The sequence below is a fragment of the Hemibagrus wyckioides genome, linkage group LG08 (assembly GCF_019097595.1).
Source record: "Hemibagrus wyckioides isolate EC202008001 linkage group LG08, SWU_Hwy_1.0, whole genome shotgun sequence".
Lineage (NCBI taxonomy): Eukaryota > Metazoa > Chordata > Actinopteri > Siluriformes > Bagridae > Hemibagrus > Hemibagrus wyckioides.
In genome coordinates this window covers 11,642,899-11,658,675 of record NC_080717.1, presented here as the reverse complement: position 1 = coordinate 11,658,675, position 15,777 = coordinate 11,642,899, and the positions used below count along the sequence as shown (strand labels likewise).

At 38.4% G+C, this 15,777-nt stretch overlaps 1 protein-coding gene across 1 annotated transcript; it reads right to left on the bottom strand.

The window, feature by feature from the left end:
* Positions 1–3,085: 3,085 nt before the first annotated feature.
* Positions 3,086–11,703, bottom strand: LOC131357395 (uncharacterized). Its single transcript, XM_058396363.1, has 2 exons — positions 11,403–11,703; positions 3,086–8,400 (listed from the first exon to the last, which is right to left on the bottom strand). The coding sequence occupies exons 1-2, from the start codon at positions 11,667–11,669 to the stop codon at positions 5,197–5,199; spliced, it is 3,471 nt and encodes a 1,156-aa protein (XP_058252346.1). The 5' UTR covers positions 11,670–11,703; the 3' UTR covers positions 3,086–5,196.
* Positions 11,704–15,777: the final 4,074 nt, after the last annotated feature.

The window sequence follows — 15,777 nt, the reverse complement described above, 5'->3', positions numbered from 1 at the left end:
CTTTAGGAGACACCAAGTAATTCACGGTAGAATGATAAATAATAAATGTCCAAAGTCGAATTTGGCCAAGGTTAAGTCGATAAAATGTAACACAGCATAGGGCAATATGCACCTGTAATCAAATTCAACCAGCCTAGCTTTTTTTTCCATCTTTCCCCATTTACTTTTTCCTTAACATAAATCTCAGATATGCCAGAGGGATGTGCCCCTATGGCCCATTGCTCATATATTCAGTTTCCCTCCTAACCTAAACACACACCTTCCACAGATCTTTCACATCAGCTTAAACCTTTCTTCCTCTCTCTGGTGACTTCAATGCTTACTGACATAACACCCAAATAGGATTATGGCTCATTTGTTTTGTGCATGTGCAGCTGGAATTGACTGGCAGATAAGCTGATCACAGATCATCTGATCCCTGACCAACCAGTATTCACAACCTTCATCATCCACCTTACTGGCCCCTTTTATTAGTTTTTGCACTTCCTGATGTGGAAAGTGGAATGTGATAAAATGGTGTGAAGTGGTCATGTGGGTGGGTGAAAGAGTGTGTGTCTCAGTGAGAGATAGAAGAATCTCAACCATTTAATTAAGTCTAATTTGGCTAAATGTGAATGAACTGTGAATACTAGTGTAGCACTCCAAAGACTAAATTCCCTCTCTGTTTCCCTCTTTGTTCCTATCAAAGTAATTTTATACTCTTGGAAAGATCCACACCTCACCAACAAAGTCAATTAACACTTGCTATATTGTCAAAGAAATATGAGCATTTGCATGCATGCTGATTCCACTATCTTCTGTAGCTATTAATATAAATATGTTCTAAAAATTAAGCAAGGCTGGATGATGAACAGTGGGCTGGCCATCTTTCTTATGTAATTGTGGGTGTGCTGTTGTCTACAGCTATTTCTTTGTGTGGGGGCATCAAGATCAATTCAGCCTCCATATGTGTTGATGCCGAGGAGAACCTTTGATCATGTTTGTGTGAGAGGCTGTGTGTTTTTATGTTCTTGAGCGTGCGTGCATACGTAAGTGCATGTGTGGAGGGTGGGGGTATTAGTCACAATGTGTGGGAAGCTCTAGGAGTAGGTGGCCATGGTGACATTAGCATGATCATCATGCTCATTACCATCCTAGCACAATAAAACAAAGGCTCTCTCTCCCTGTCTCATTCTCTCTCTATCTCTTCCTCTATTCCCTGTCCTCCCTCACTGCACACGTCAAAATTTGGTGACTGTGCACAGATTACAGAAATAAAGAGTTGTCTCTAACTCTCAAGGTACAGCTCCTGCCTCCCCTTACAACCACCTTGTGACGTAAGACACTAATCACATCCCTGGTGTCAGATTACTTGTGCGTCAGAAGTGATGTGATCAATCTTATTTCAGTTTGACAGAGATTTATCCCAGACATCAGTGGATCAGTGAATGAGGAAAACTATAATCTTAAGGTCCTTAAGTGGCTAGTGTTTAGCAAACTGTATTCAGGAAAAAATACTCTTCCTTGAGTTGAATAACAATGTTATCATTACCACAATGACCACACACTGTCAGTGATAGCTTTCAGACCCACTGATGGCATAAGCGATTACCAGACCATAGAAAGTATTATATATCTCAATAGATGTCCTTGTGCTAAATTGGCACTGCTGAAGTGGCTTAATTGAAGCTCTCATTAGTCTGGCTGTGCTGATGAGAACCTCACTGTTTAATACTGTTATGACCATTTCTTGCTGTCTTTCAACCCTGTAAGAACCTACAGTTTGAATAGAATATAGCACTATTGGTGCAAATGTTAGACTTTCATTGAAAACATCTCACACCCATGACTGTATTCTGAATAGGAAAATTAGGATTAGAGGTTCGAAACCTCAATTATGCACCTATGTGATGTGCGTCAGAGATGCTTTGTGATGTGCAGCTGGCTTTGTGAACTTCCACATAGCCCCAGCCGCACTTCTCCAGCATGACACATCGCATCAAGGCTGAACATCTCTCTCCCCCTCCCTCTTACACACACACACACACACACACACACGCACATTCATATTCAAGAATAGAGACTAGCAGTGTAACAGCTCCTCTGATGACTCTATTGCTGTGGTGATACTATAAAGTATTCATGAAACCTATCATTCCTGCTATTCTTAGCCAACAATGATGTATGGCCCATCTCTGCCATTTACCTGGCAGCTATCTGTCTCTGGGTTGTCAGTATTAAATGGACACAGTGGACAGATATGTGGCAGCTATATACTGAGAAAGACTAAGTGCTAAAGTATATATAGTAATAACTTGCATCTCTTGAAATTTCAGCCAGCTATAAACAGACCAATAATTATTATATAATAATCTTATTCAATAAATATCAAATCTTGTTCAAGACATTGTATTGCTTCTAATGACATGAACAGTTACACAAGGTATGTTTTCAAGCAGCAATAAGGCTAGAAGTACAACACATATTTTTTATGTCCCTGAATTACCCCAAACTGGTGTAATCAAATGCTCCTGTATACTGTAATATTTCACACTACAAATAAAATTTTATTTCATAAATATAAACAAAACTTACAGAGAGTATAGTTTATTGATATATTGATAACTTTATTTATTTATTTTATTTTATTTTATTTTATTTTATTTTATTTTATTTTTTAGGCTAAATTATTGGCTACCAGCATGTCAATCTGTCTTATAAGTGCTCCCTCTACTGGAGGACTCTAATAATCACAGATGAGAGTGACCACTGTAACTTTTTGCAGTGATGTGCCTGGCATGCTGCAAAGCTTACAGTTGTGATCAATGCATGTAGACTTGTTCTGAGGAATCAAACAATTCAAAATCCATTTAAAATAAATGTTAAATATATGCTCAGATTGTTTCCTTTAGTCTATAGAACTGAACAGAAAGGCCAAAAATAAGATCCCTGCATAATCATTTAACATGTGGTGCATAAATATTAAAACATAATATTTATACATGAGAAAAACATTCATCATGTGAAGATTGTTCAGGGTTCACACTAATTTAGTAATGACAGGGCACTTAGAAGAAAACAGATGTAGCTATCAGGGTCATACAGATAGAATTATATATATTTATTAAAGGTACATTAACCAACCATAATAAAGTACTACTGAACTGACATCAACACAATCAGCACTAGAGAAGGGCAAGAAGAAAATATACACCTGAAATAATGAAGGGATGCAGCTTCATTTGCATCCCAGAGAACCGTTCTTCAATCTCTCTGCTTTTCCCTTTCTCTACATTGTTCTGTCCCTTTTCTGTCTTTCATTTGTTTTTGTTTCTTTTTTTCTTAGGTCACATACAAATGACCTTCTTTTAGGCACTTAAGTTTTCCTACAAAACCCATCTTTGGTCACATAAACTGCTCTTTAGGTTTTCTATCTTTACAAGTCTTGCTTGGGTAGACAGTTAAAATTCATTTAAACCTATATCTAAGCACAGTGTTACTAAAGATTATGGCAGTAAGGCCAGATTTAGAAAGTGGACAAAAACATCAAGGCAAGACAGCATAAGGGACTTCAAGTCAACATACAGTAAGGTATAATACTTCACAAATTTAAATCTAGGACCTCACAAAAAAAGGGAAATCCACAAGTTGTGAACAGTGACATAAGTTTATATTAATCCTTTAAAAATCTACGTCAACAACTTCTACTTTGCATATAATCTATATATAGCTGTTACTTGTATTTATGTGTTTATGCAGTTGGCACAAACTCTTTGTACTCTGTAAGCTGTTATATTTTTTTTCTTGGAAAAATAGATGTGTTTTTGTTACTAACATGTAAAAAAATTCCTGATAAGTAGATATTTTCACACATGCATCCATATGAGGAATCCAGAGTTCCCCCATGCCTTCAGCTGTTTGAAACTGTTGCTTTCTTTGAGGCTGAATATGCATCATATGGTAAATAAAATCCAAACTGCGTATTCTTCAGTCCATAAAGTTGACTTTGTGCATCACAGATGCTCAAAAGACACATACATGCATCAATAAAATATTTCTCTCTCATCTCATCACTAGATAATTAGGTTCCAGTACAACTCAAGTCCTCATATGGTGAAATCTGGCAGTAACAATTTCAGTGACAACATTTCACTGTCCTCTACAAAGTTTTTGACATCAATCCAAAAACATAATTTACATTCTGGACACACAATCCAATGACAACACAGCCAATGACAATAAAAGGCTGAAGAGATACAAACATTTAACTTTCACACTAAATTTCACACTGGTTTACATCTGCAATCAATCATGCAGCTGGTAGAAATCAGTGTGGAACTGAACCATGAGTCATAGGCTACTTAGAGTTGTTTCTAAATACATACAATAGGAATAAATTGAATACAGACCTCATAAACCCCTTATAACACATCATAATACTGTATATAATTTCTGCAGACTCACAGGAAGATCTGCAATTAAAGCCTCACCCCTTTGAAACCCTACATTTTTGCATGTAATTTAAATGGTTATTGGTGGACAAACAATTGTAATGTAGACTGGAGATGCTTACATACATTTTCTAGAGAATTTCAAACTCTGCTTCAAAATGACCATTTTAGTGCAGCTCAATTCAGTTCTTGATTTTTAATGGTTTCTGTTTATGCTAAAAATGCTAAAATATTATTCCTTAGGCCCCCATGATCATCTTAGCAAATTAAGCCTAAAATTTACATTTTATAGGCTTTACACATAACACAAGAAAATACTCCAGGTAATTATCATTCATTCTTTTTAATCTAAAGACTTTCTCACCCTCACTAAGCCCTGCTTTTCTAAAACCTATAATCTTTCAATGTGTCAAACACATATATTATTGTTATCTGGAGGCTTTGCTTTATCACCTTTACTAATGATTTTTATGTATTTATTTTCCAATAATCCTCAACTGTTTTGATCCCAGCAAGTATGATTTTGAATCCAGGAACAGATGTGTCTCCACTGAATTGCACTGTAAGCTTGGTGATTGCCCAAACCATGGTTACTCCCTGATTTACAGTCAAAACTATCTGTTTTTGTTTATCTTTAAAGCACTCAAAATAGGGTTTTATTCAGTTAAGTGCTAGGGCTTTCTCTCATGATGAGGATTTTATTTGTGGTGGCCATTTTAGGTTGCAGGAGGTTATATTTCTGCCCATGCATACATCATGCCAACTGTTAAACTAGCCCAGTTTGCATGTGTATATGAAGAGGATATGGATGATATATAATTGGGGACTGCCCATTGGCGATGTAGTAGTTGCTGAAGTTGTGGTCGGTCATATATGGAGCAGGCTGGTAGTAGCAGGTGACATTGTTGGTGTTGGGTATAATGTTCTGCTCTCCCAGGACTTTGAGAGCCAGGATGGTAATCATATTGAGTGTTTGTCGTCGCTCATGGCCCATCAGGCACACAGTGCTCTCATTGACCACCCTTCGTAGTGTCATTAAGTAATCATACTTGCTTTTCTCTTCTCCAATGAAGTGATTTCGTAGATAGGACTCAATCTTCCTTTGTTGCTCATTTACATCTGGAAAGTCAATAAAGAAACGTGAACACATATAACGCTCTAGAGTTTTAATTTCTGTCTCACTGGCAGGTTTGAAATCTCTAACCAGTAGGTTACTATACTTAAGCAAACCACCACCCCGGATTTCCTCTGGATTGCGTGTTGCAATTAGCCTGTAACGCAGATGGTCCATGGCTTGCTCAAAATCTCCATACATGCTTTCTGCCACTACTGTAACAGAAGGAATCTCTCTGGGAGATGGGAGGGGAGATTTGTTGGATGTTGTGTCAGGCAGATTTAAATCCTCTGAAGTGTCTACAGGGGTCACTAAATCTAGTTGAATACAAGGTTCTAGAACTCCGGCCTGTGATATGGAAGGATGTGCATGCTGTTGTGATTCTATAGAATGTTCCACAATCTCTGATAATATTTCGGATGGTTCTGGAGTTTGAATTGTTGATGTAGAAGACTTTGTTCCCTCTGACAAACAAGTGGAAGATTCCAAGACATTTGATGGCCAGACAGAATACACTTCATTTTTAGACATTGATATTGGAGGTTCTAGAAGACATGATGATATTTCAGGTGATTTGGAAAAGTCATTTTGTAACACAGAGGAATCTTGATCAGGTTGTTGTATCAATATAGATGGCTCTAATAGGTGTGATGTTAAAATTGAAGACTCTAGAGTCAGTGTGCCAGGTACATTAGGTTCCTGAGGCAGAATACATGATATGGGATGTTCAGGAACTGGTGAAATAATAGGAACTCCAAAGCCCTGGTCATTGCTGTCTACCTCCCCTGAATCAATAGCAAGATTTGTAGACAGAGGTGTCCCTAACTTGGAAGAAGCATCTACTGTATGAGTAAGAGTTTCTTGCAACTCTGAATAGTCTTGAGCACACTCCACAGTTTGGGTAGCAAGGTCAGTATGCTCTTTGTATGAAGGGTTTGGACTGACAGACAAGCTATCATCTACCTCTACTATAGGCTGACAATTGATCTGAATAATTGGCCTCACTGGTGGAGAGCTTTTTGTTAGAATCTCAGGAAAAGGTTGAATGGTCATGTTTTGGTCCTTTTGGGCAGTAAAGAGTTTAGGGCTCAGGACATGATTAGTAGTTTCACCAGTCTCTGGCTCTGAAGTCTCTATATGAGTTTGCACATTTTTGTCTGGGGACGGAGGTATGGAGAGCATTTCCTCTGAGTGTGTACCATTCTCTGGGGCTGCAGCATTAAAGGCTGTTGTGGATATATCTAATATTCTAAGCAGTGAGTCTTTGTCATGTGAAGAACTGGATATTGATTCCATGTAGTTAGTAGTATGCTCTTCTACTTGCATATTTGTTGATTCTTTTGGATCGTTTACGGTGATTGGATGGCTGACAAGCGGAGAAGTTTTAGTTGTTGAGTCTTTTAAGACTAATTTGTTTGATAAGTGTGGCACACACGTGACCTTTCTAGACATTTTTCTGGGGGGTTTTGGTGAGGAATGCTTAAGAACAACCATTTGTGAACTACGACTATTTTTTTTGGCTGGAGGTGGTAATGAATACTCATTATTTGAGTCTATTGATGTGCTTTGTGTAAGAAGAGTGATAGGAGCAAGCTGGAATGTAGATTGTCCACTGAGAACCATGGCTTCAGTGTTTTTTTCTGTAGCTTGCATTGGCTCACCTAATGTTTTTGTATGCTCTTTTTTAGATACAGATTTAACAGTGTCTGAATATGCAACTAATATGTTTTCACTCTCTTTATATCCCTCTGCATGGACACATGCTTGAGAATCTGACAGCTGTATGTCATGCTGTATGTTTTTACTTTTATCAACAACCACCTGTTCACTTTCTAACTGTGAGTTAATGTTTCCGCTTGAATGTATCTCTAGCATTTCATTTTTTTGCATAAACTGATTTTGATTAAGCTCATCTATTTTATTCATATGCACTGATGTTGTTTCAGACAGTTCTGATACATCTTCCATAGCTTCAGTCATTGTTATAGATTCACTCAACTCCTTGTTTTTTTCCATATTGATTGTTTCAACGGTTGTTTCTTCCATGGAAGGTTTGTATTGGTCTTCCATCATATCGCCTTCATTGTGGCACACATCATGCAAACTGTTGATGTCTGTAGTTTTATCTGACATGGTAACATCTGTTTCACTGCAGCTCTCTGTACCAGCAGAGGTGATTTGCTCATGTGATATAACTGACTCCAAGTCAGTGCTCGTAATCATGGAAGCCTTCAGTTCTTTCTCCTTGATTTGTGCAGCCTCCCTTCTTTCAGCCTCAAGGTAGGACTCCAACATAGTATCCAAGATTATCTGAAAGGAATCTACGCTGAATTCAAACTGCCGTCGCAGAGAGCTGACAAACTTGAGTTCCACATTCTTACCACTGTTGTTGGAGAGGGAGATGAGGCTCCATCGGTCATACTCATTAAAGACTTTGACCATTTTCTGTACATAAGCCTCCTTCATAGTGAGAGCTGTGATTTTGTCCTTGTTAACTCCTTGTGGTAAAAAGTCCAGGAGGCAACCCAGAACTACTTCTTTTATGACCTGAAAGTCTTCTTGTTTCGAAAGTTCCACACCAAAGATAATGTCTAAGTCCTTATAACTAGTGCCATTCTCCTTGACTAGGACATGACTTGCTGTGGAGCCATTGAGACGGACGTCCCTCACTTTGATATTCTTAGAAACCAGTCGGTCTCTGACAATGTGAATGATGTCCTTGGGTTTAATCTTTAACGTGGGAAAGTTGCCCCTGCCATGAATAGGAATGACCTCTGTGAGAACCTGATCTAGAGTATCCACTTGATCTTGAGTTAGATTATGGAACCGCCGATCATCCTTCAGTTCCATCATATTCTGCAAAAATAGGGAGAAAAGAAATAGGGAGAAAAAAATTAAATAGAAACATAAAGAAAACAAAAGAGGAAATTTGAGATTATTACAACGTACAATAAATTACTGCTGTCTCCCTAGTGCAGACATTGAATGTGCACATAAAACTGCATGCAACTCAGTTATCGTGAAGTGAAACGGGCTACATCTGAGTATTCATACACATTTCTTTTCCTCTTTTTATAAGTATTCCTGTGTTATTAGTGGTGTTATGTATTTTGTCAATTATGGTAGAAACCAACCAGTGATTATCTAAAGTGAATGTAATTAGCTATCAATATTGTAATTGTTTGGTTGCAGATGACTCAAAACAGCTAAATGAATTCATGGATAATTTATGCTGTCTGATTTTCACAGTAGTGTTAACAGTGTTGCAAATATGTTCAGACTGAAATAATCTGGAATAGTCATTTTTATACAACAAAGCGAACAACAGCTAACTCCCTCTAGATGCTGAAAATTTATGCTCTTTTTGTATTTGACCAAAATGTTTTTGCTTTTACTGAGCGGGTAAAACATATACCCCTCTTTGTCGCAAGCTATCTCCAAAAGATGACTCATTCTCTGAGGTAAAGGACTGTATCATTTTTGCAGCCATTTGGGTGGGGAATCTTCACTGAGTTTAGTTGAAAAAGAAAGCTCAGTAAATTAGGATTGAAAGTTTCAACATGTTGGAATAATGGAAATCTAAGCAACATTGATTCTTTTACTCTAAGCAAGATAGTGAGTATAGATTCTCTTTCTACCAGTGCTATTAGGGTTAATCTGAGTGACTCACTGCCATGTATTAATCATCTTAGTGCCATTAATAAAAAAAATTATAAATGTAAAAGCAAAATGTGGAAGAGGAAGAAAAACGCATGCACATGCAAGCAAACGTGTGTGTGTGTGTGTGTATGTGTGTGTGTGTGTGGCTCTGTGTCCGTGAGAATGTGCCTGTGTGCATGGCAAACTGAGCAAAATATGCTGTGCCTCAAACCATAACAATGAGTATTGTATAATGCAAATGGTTAGTGTAACTCAAGAAATAGCTCTTAATTTGAAATTGTCTTAATAAGAATGACTACTAAAATGAATACTCATTGTATGTAACACAACTTTAAAAAATTAACAGACTAAAGTGACAGCAATATAATTTGTGTGTGGTATAAAAAGCTCCATGCAGCAGTTAACACCCTGGTGTCCACAACTTTTCATGAGGATAATTGAAGGGTCAACCAATTTGTTTTGTCCGGATGCACCACTGCAGCAGATATTTGACTAATTTACATTCATTATTTGATTTCTGTTTTTTTTTCTTTTTCAAATAATACATTTATAAAATAATAAAATATTATTTTAAAAAAATGGTTAAAACTTTGGGGTTCTTCAGTTGTCCAGCTGAGGGTAACCATAAAGGTTCCATCTAGCATGTGTTTCCCATTACCAATCTCCAAACTAGAATCTGCTAAGGATGCTTAGAACCTTTAACAATACATTTAACATCTCAAAAGCAACCTCTTTTCTTTCTTTCTAAGTGTAGTTATAAATCAATGCATTTGCATTTAAAATGTCATTTTATCTAATGAAAGATTAAACTGCAATAAAATTGAATTCCATGTAATGCATCTTACGACCATGATCTTTTTTCCAGCATACTGTCAGTTCCATAGGGGAAATCAATTGTTTTCTGTTACTTTTCAATACTTGAAGAAATGTTGGTTCAATTAAGATCCCCTAATAAGCTAAATTTCATTTATTGTTCACTGTGTATGCTTGCCCACGTTGCCTTGCGCATACAGTGGGGGTGGCAGCTTGTTTTCCAGCTGCCTTCAACTGATTTTACAAGACAATCTGCTCCATCGCGCAATAATGAAGTCAATGGGTGACCAGAAGACATGAAGAAGAGAGATGAAGTATGGTGATGATGTGGGGGAGGGGGCGTGACGTAAGCAGGTCCCACAGTCGTGATGAAGCTCTATGGGTCCCATAGTCTGATCACCAACTTTACACATGACACCACCAGTCTTTTTCCACCTTTTACCATTCCTCCGACAGGCTCTAAACATATCTGGCTATTCTGTGCCGTGTTACTGGAATATGAAACACACAATAATAGCAAGTGGTAGCGTTTGTTTTCCTTCTACACCCCTCGTCTCCCCGCCCCTCTCCTCCCGCAAACAAGCCGGGGTGAGTCATAGCTGAGAAAAAAAAGAAACTGCACCCAGATGCGCTTTCGTGCCCGACTTCAATCTCTCCTCGTTTACAAAAGCAAATATGAAATGATTTTTAACTGAACATTTACTCTCATAATACTCTGAGAAACGATTCGTGTTCGTTTGTGTGACACAAAGTTATGAGGTTTTTTTTTATTAATATTATTGGCATTGCTTTATAGTCCATCTTTTTTGCGGACACTGTAAATTTCCCAGTTAAAGGTTCTGAGCCACTGGCTCAATCCAAAACTTCCTCCACTTTACGCAAAGCATTAAGGGTACTATCAATCCGCTGTGATTAAAAAAAACCTGCCATCTGTGTTTTTCAACATCGTGTCCAAGCTTGTCTGGGGAGGAGGTTATACATATTACAAAATTATAAATATCTTTGATGTTAATTTTTATCACTCTCAATCTACTATTATCTGCTATTGTCTCCTATAGGTGGTGCACTACTGCGAAGGCAAACAAAGTCTAAAAGCCAAATGTACTACTGTTGCTTAGAGCTAATTTAACGTTGCCCCCATAAGGGGGTGTATTGTATAAGACTACTTTGCTTGGCCCTGCATATCTTTAAAACTTCGGCACGTGAACGTAAAGTGTACGTCACGATCATAAACAAACACTAATCGGTTTAAGATGTAATGTTCTATTTAACTCTAGCCACTTTAAAAAAATGTAATAAGGCCATATAAACTCTAATCGTATCACATTTACGTCGCCGGTCGGAAAAAAAACTCAGGCTGCGAGCATGGGAATTCCTAAACTCACCTGAGTTAACAGTATGGATAATGGAACCTTAAACTCGCACGCGTGTGAGTTGAATTCCGGGGCGTAAGATCCAGCAGTTTTTATGAGGATCAGTAGTGTCTTCGTGTATCGTCGGCCTCGGTTCGGGCGTATTTCCGCAGAGAAGAGATAAAGAAAGATGCTGCTGCTGCGTGGTCGCTGTCCAGCCTGCGCCGCCCCTGAACCGAAACTCTTAAATATCTCGCGCTTTTTCTCCCTCCGCGCCCGAAAGCGGAAAGCAGTTGCCATGGCAACCTGGCGTCACGCTCTTAAGGTGGTCCACGTAGTGCAATCGTGCAGCGGTGCCGCATATCAAAAGAGCGATAGGCGAGAGTTAACAGGTTGTCGAGAGGATGCGCACCTCTATGTGTTTATATGCGTGCTGAGCGTTTGTCACGCGAGAACAACTCAGCCAGTCTGATCCTGCAGAAACGACTTGGAGAGATTTTCTACAGGATTTAGTCGGAAGGCTACCGCAGCATTTCCTAACCCAGTAAAGTCGAAAGTTTGGAAAATGCATGCCATTAAAAACTAGGACATAGAGAAGCATTTTATTGACGTATGTTATTGCTTATGATTAATATGAGACGATGGAAGATTTAACCAGAAAAGTGACATACACTAGACATCCATAGCCTCTGTCTGCGCAAATTTTAAACTTCCATCATATGTTAATCATAAATCGAAATATAGTCAGTTTTTACTACGTAGTGTAAATGAATGCTAAATACTTATTTGCGAAAAGATTAATCATATAATTCGGATTTTCTTTAAACTATAGTAAGTATAGGTAATGACGCGTTTTGTTTATTTCTATGTGACTGAGAGAGGTTTCAGTAATGTCTATTCTGTTATTCTTTGAATACGGTTTGTACATGGTACATTCATTTATCTCTCTTTTGACTAAGTTTCACAAATATGTGCTTAAATATAAGCGAAATGGGCTTTGTCAGTGTGGAGGATGCTGTGCACATACACGCCGCAATGCCGTGGCAGCACTGAATATTGTATCAGGCAATCAGTGACTCATCCTCTCTCTCTCTCTCTCTCTCTCTCGTGATGTAGGGACACAAACCCAATCATCAATCAACCCACCCCCGCCCGCATGCCCACGTCAAGCGACGGCTCTCCGCAGCGCCAGTCCAGTCTAAACTTGTCATGCTCACTGCTCCGGGTTCTCTCTCTCTCTCTCTCTCTCTCTCTCTCTCCCATACACCTACTCAGATTCGTGCATTTTTGGGCATTTCTTATCAGCTGCAGCGTGGACAATAACAGCCCACGCTTAAGATTGTGTATAGCTAGGGCTAACACATGTCACATGTCTGATTAATGAAAGCAGCTCCATTCGGTGTGGGTAATAATTACATGATGGCCTACATCAGAGCCTTAACATTTTTCATGTCAGATAACACCATAAATAATAGTCTGGGGATTAATTTCACAACAAACATGCTATTATAGGAGTCATATAAAAAGCTTATCATGTTTAACTATTTATGTGTGAATTAAAATAGATAGCCTATTAAATTTCTACAAAACAGGAAATATATGAAATGGTTCGGTTGTATGAATTGCATTTATTAAAATAATGCTCAGGGGAAAAAACAACCTGATATATAGCTCTATCCACTACACGCTGTGAATGCTAAGAGCAAATTTGCTAGATAGATGAAAGGTCAATTTACTCGTTTCCAAAAATAAAAACGACGTCACTAGACTTGTACCGCCACGGACAGGGAACAGAGCGTGTTAAAAATAATGTCAGCATGCCATCCCGATTGCCTGTGACGTCAAAGTAGCACGCCTTCGAAGGCGTTGCCGCGAAGGCTTCGCGTCGCGAGGGACGTCACGGTGTAGCCGGAAGTCGAGGACGCTGCCTTGTTGTCAGGGAACATGAAGACATGAAGCTGTCGCGCATCTTCAAGCATTTAATGTTATCTGAACCATTTACACATGAGTGTCATTTATTAACTGTTATTAGAAATATTAGGTGAAGATTCAAACATGTCCGCTATGTAAAGTATCATTGTAAGCATTTTATTTAATTCACGACTTAATTCATCTCCAGCCGCATGCTGTCTTATTCGATTTATTCTAAATATTTAGCGTTATTCAGGTCTGGAATATTAGCTGTGACGGAAATTCTGCAATTACGTGGCAACATTTGTGAAGTAGGTGCTGTCTTTTGTCCTCTTTACCAATACGCCTGTGATTCCTTCTGGAATAAATATGCTACATGAACATAGTGGATTTATGTCATTTAGGCACTATACTGTGTTTGTAGACCTCTAGGGACCTGTTCTGGATTTAGAAAATGCCCCTTGATGAATGGTTTGAGTTTGCACAGAGAATCAATAAATTTCAGATTTTTTGTTAGCTACAGAAGGTGTCTGTTAGTAATTTTCACTGCGAAATATCAACTTTGTGGAGAGTAGTTTCAGTTTTCAGAGAGATTCAGACCCTTAAATCACAGAGAATCTAATCATCTTCAAGTTTGCTGCCAAAGACCTGCACCTTAATGCAAAGAAATGTGACAAAGCGGAAAAGCTAATGTGAAAAAAAATTAAACTATTTTCAACCACATCATCTGTTTATCTGTTTTAATCTTTTTTTTTTAATCTTCTTTAATCTTATATATATATATATATATATATATATATATATATATATATATATATATATATATATAATATGTGTGTGTGTGTGTGTGTGTATATATATATATATATATATATATATATATATATGTCTGTCTGTCTGTCTGTATGTATGTATGTATATACCAATCAACCAGAACATTATGAGTACTGACAGGTGAAGTGAATAACACCGATTATCTCCTCATCCTGGCACCTGTTAGTTGGTGTGATATATTAGGCAGCAAGTGAACATTTTGTCCTCAAAGTTAAGGTGTTAAAAGTGCAGCTCTTGTAGGTTGTTCCCAGTCTGCAGTAGTCAGTATCTGCAATCTTCAAAAGTGATCCAAGGAAGGAACACTGCTGAACCGGCGACAGGGTCATGGGTGACCAAAGCTCACTGATGCATGTGGGGAGCGAAGGCTGGCTCGTGTGAACCGATCCAACAGACGAGCTACTGTTGCTACTAAGCTACTAAGTTAATGCTGGTTCTTATAGAAAGGTGTCAGAATACATAGTGCATTGCAGTTTTTTTGAGTATGGGGCTACATAGCCCGAGACTAGTCAGGGTGCCCATGCTGATCCCTGTGCACCACTGAAAGCAGAAATAATGGGCACCTGAGCATCGGAACTGGACCACAGGGCAATGGAAGAACGTGGCCTGGTCTGATGAATCATGTTTTCTTTTACATCACATGGATGGCCGGGTGCATGTGCGTTGTTTACCTGGGGAACACATGGCCCCAGGATGCATTATGGTAAGAAGACAAGCCTGCAGAGGCAGTGTCATTCTAATGTTCTGCTGGAAAATCTTGGGTCCTGCCATCCATGTGGATGTTACTTTGACACGTACCACCTACCTAAGCATTGTTGCAGACCATGTACACAGTATTCCCTGATGGCTGTGGCCTCTTTCAGCAGGATATTGCACTGTGCCACAAAGCAAAAATGGTTCAGGAATGGTTTGATGAGCACAACAATGAGTCTGAGGTGTTGTTTTGGCCTCCAAATTCCCCAGATCTCAATCCAATCGAGCATCTGTCAGATGTGCTGGACGAAAAAGTCCAATCCATGGAGGCCCCACCTCGCAACTTACAGGACTTAAAGGATCTGCTGCTAACATCTTGGTACCATATACCACAGCACACCTTCAGAGGTCTAGTGGAGTCCATACTTTGACGGGTCAGGGCTGTTTTGGCAGCAAAAGAGGGACCAACACAATATTAGGCAGGTGGTCATAATGTTATCCCTGATCGGTGTATGTGTGCATGTGTAAACTTCTGTTAGCATGTACATATGCAGAAAAAGTCACTCAAGTGCATACAGTGACTGCTTGAGTCATAAGTGCTGTTACTGCTAATAATCTAAAAATATATATATTTATGTATATTAAAAGCTCATTTTTAAATTTTGGGTAAAATATTCCACAGAAGGCATTAGGCATTCCACATTGAAAAGAAATGTTTAAAAATGAAATGTCTACATTTCTAAATGTTTCCAAAAGGATTGGGACTACAATACTACATTGACACAAACTACACTGACTACATTACTACACTGACACAAACTGAAACATGCCCTTGTTGAGAGTGACATCTACCTGTGAGGTTGAGAAATTGTTTTCACTGGCAGGACCTTGGATATTTTTTATTTTTATTTTTATTTTTATTTTTATTTTTATTTTTATTTTTATTTTTATTTATTTATTTATTTATTTATTT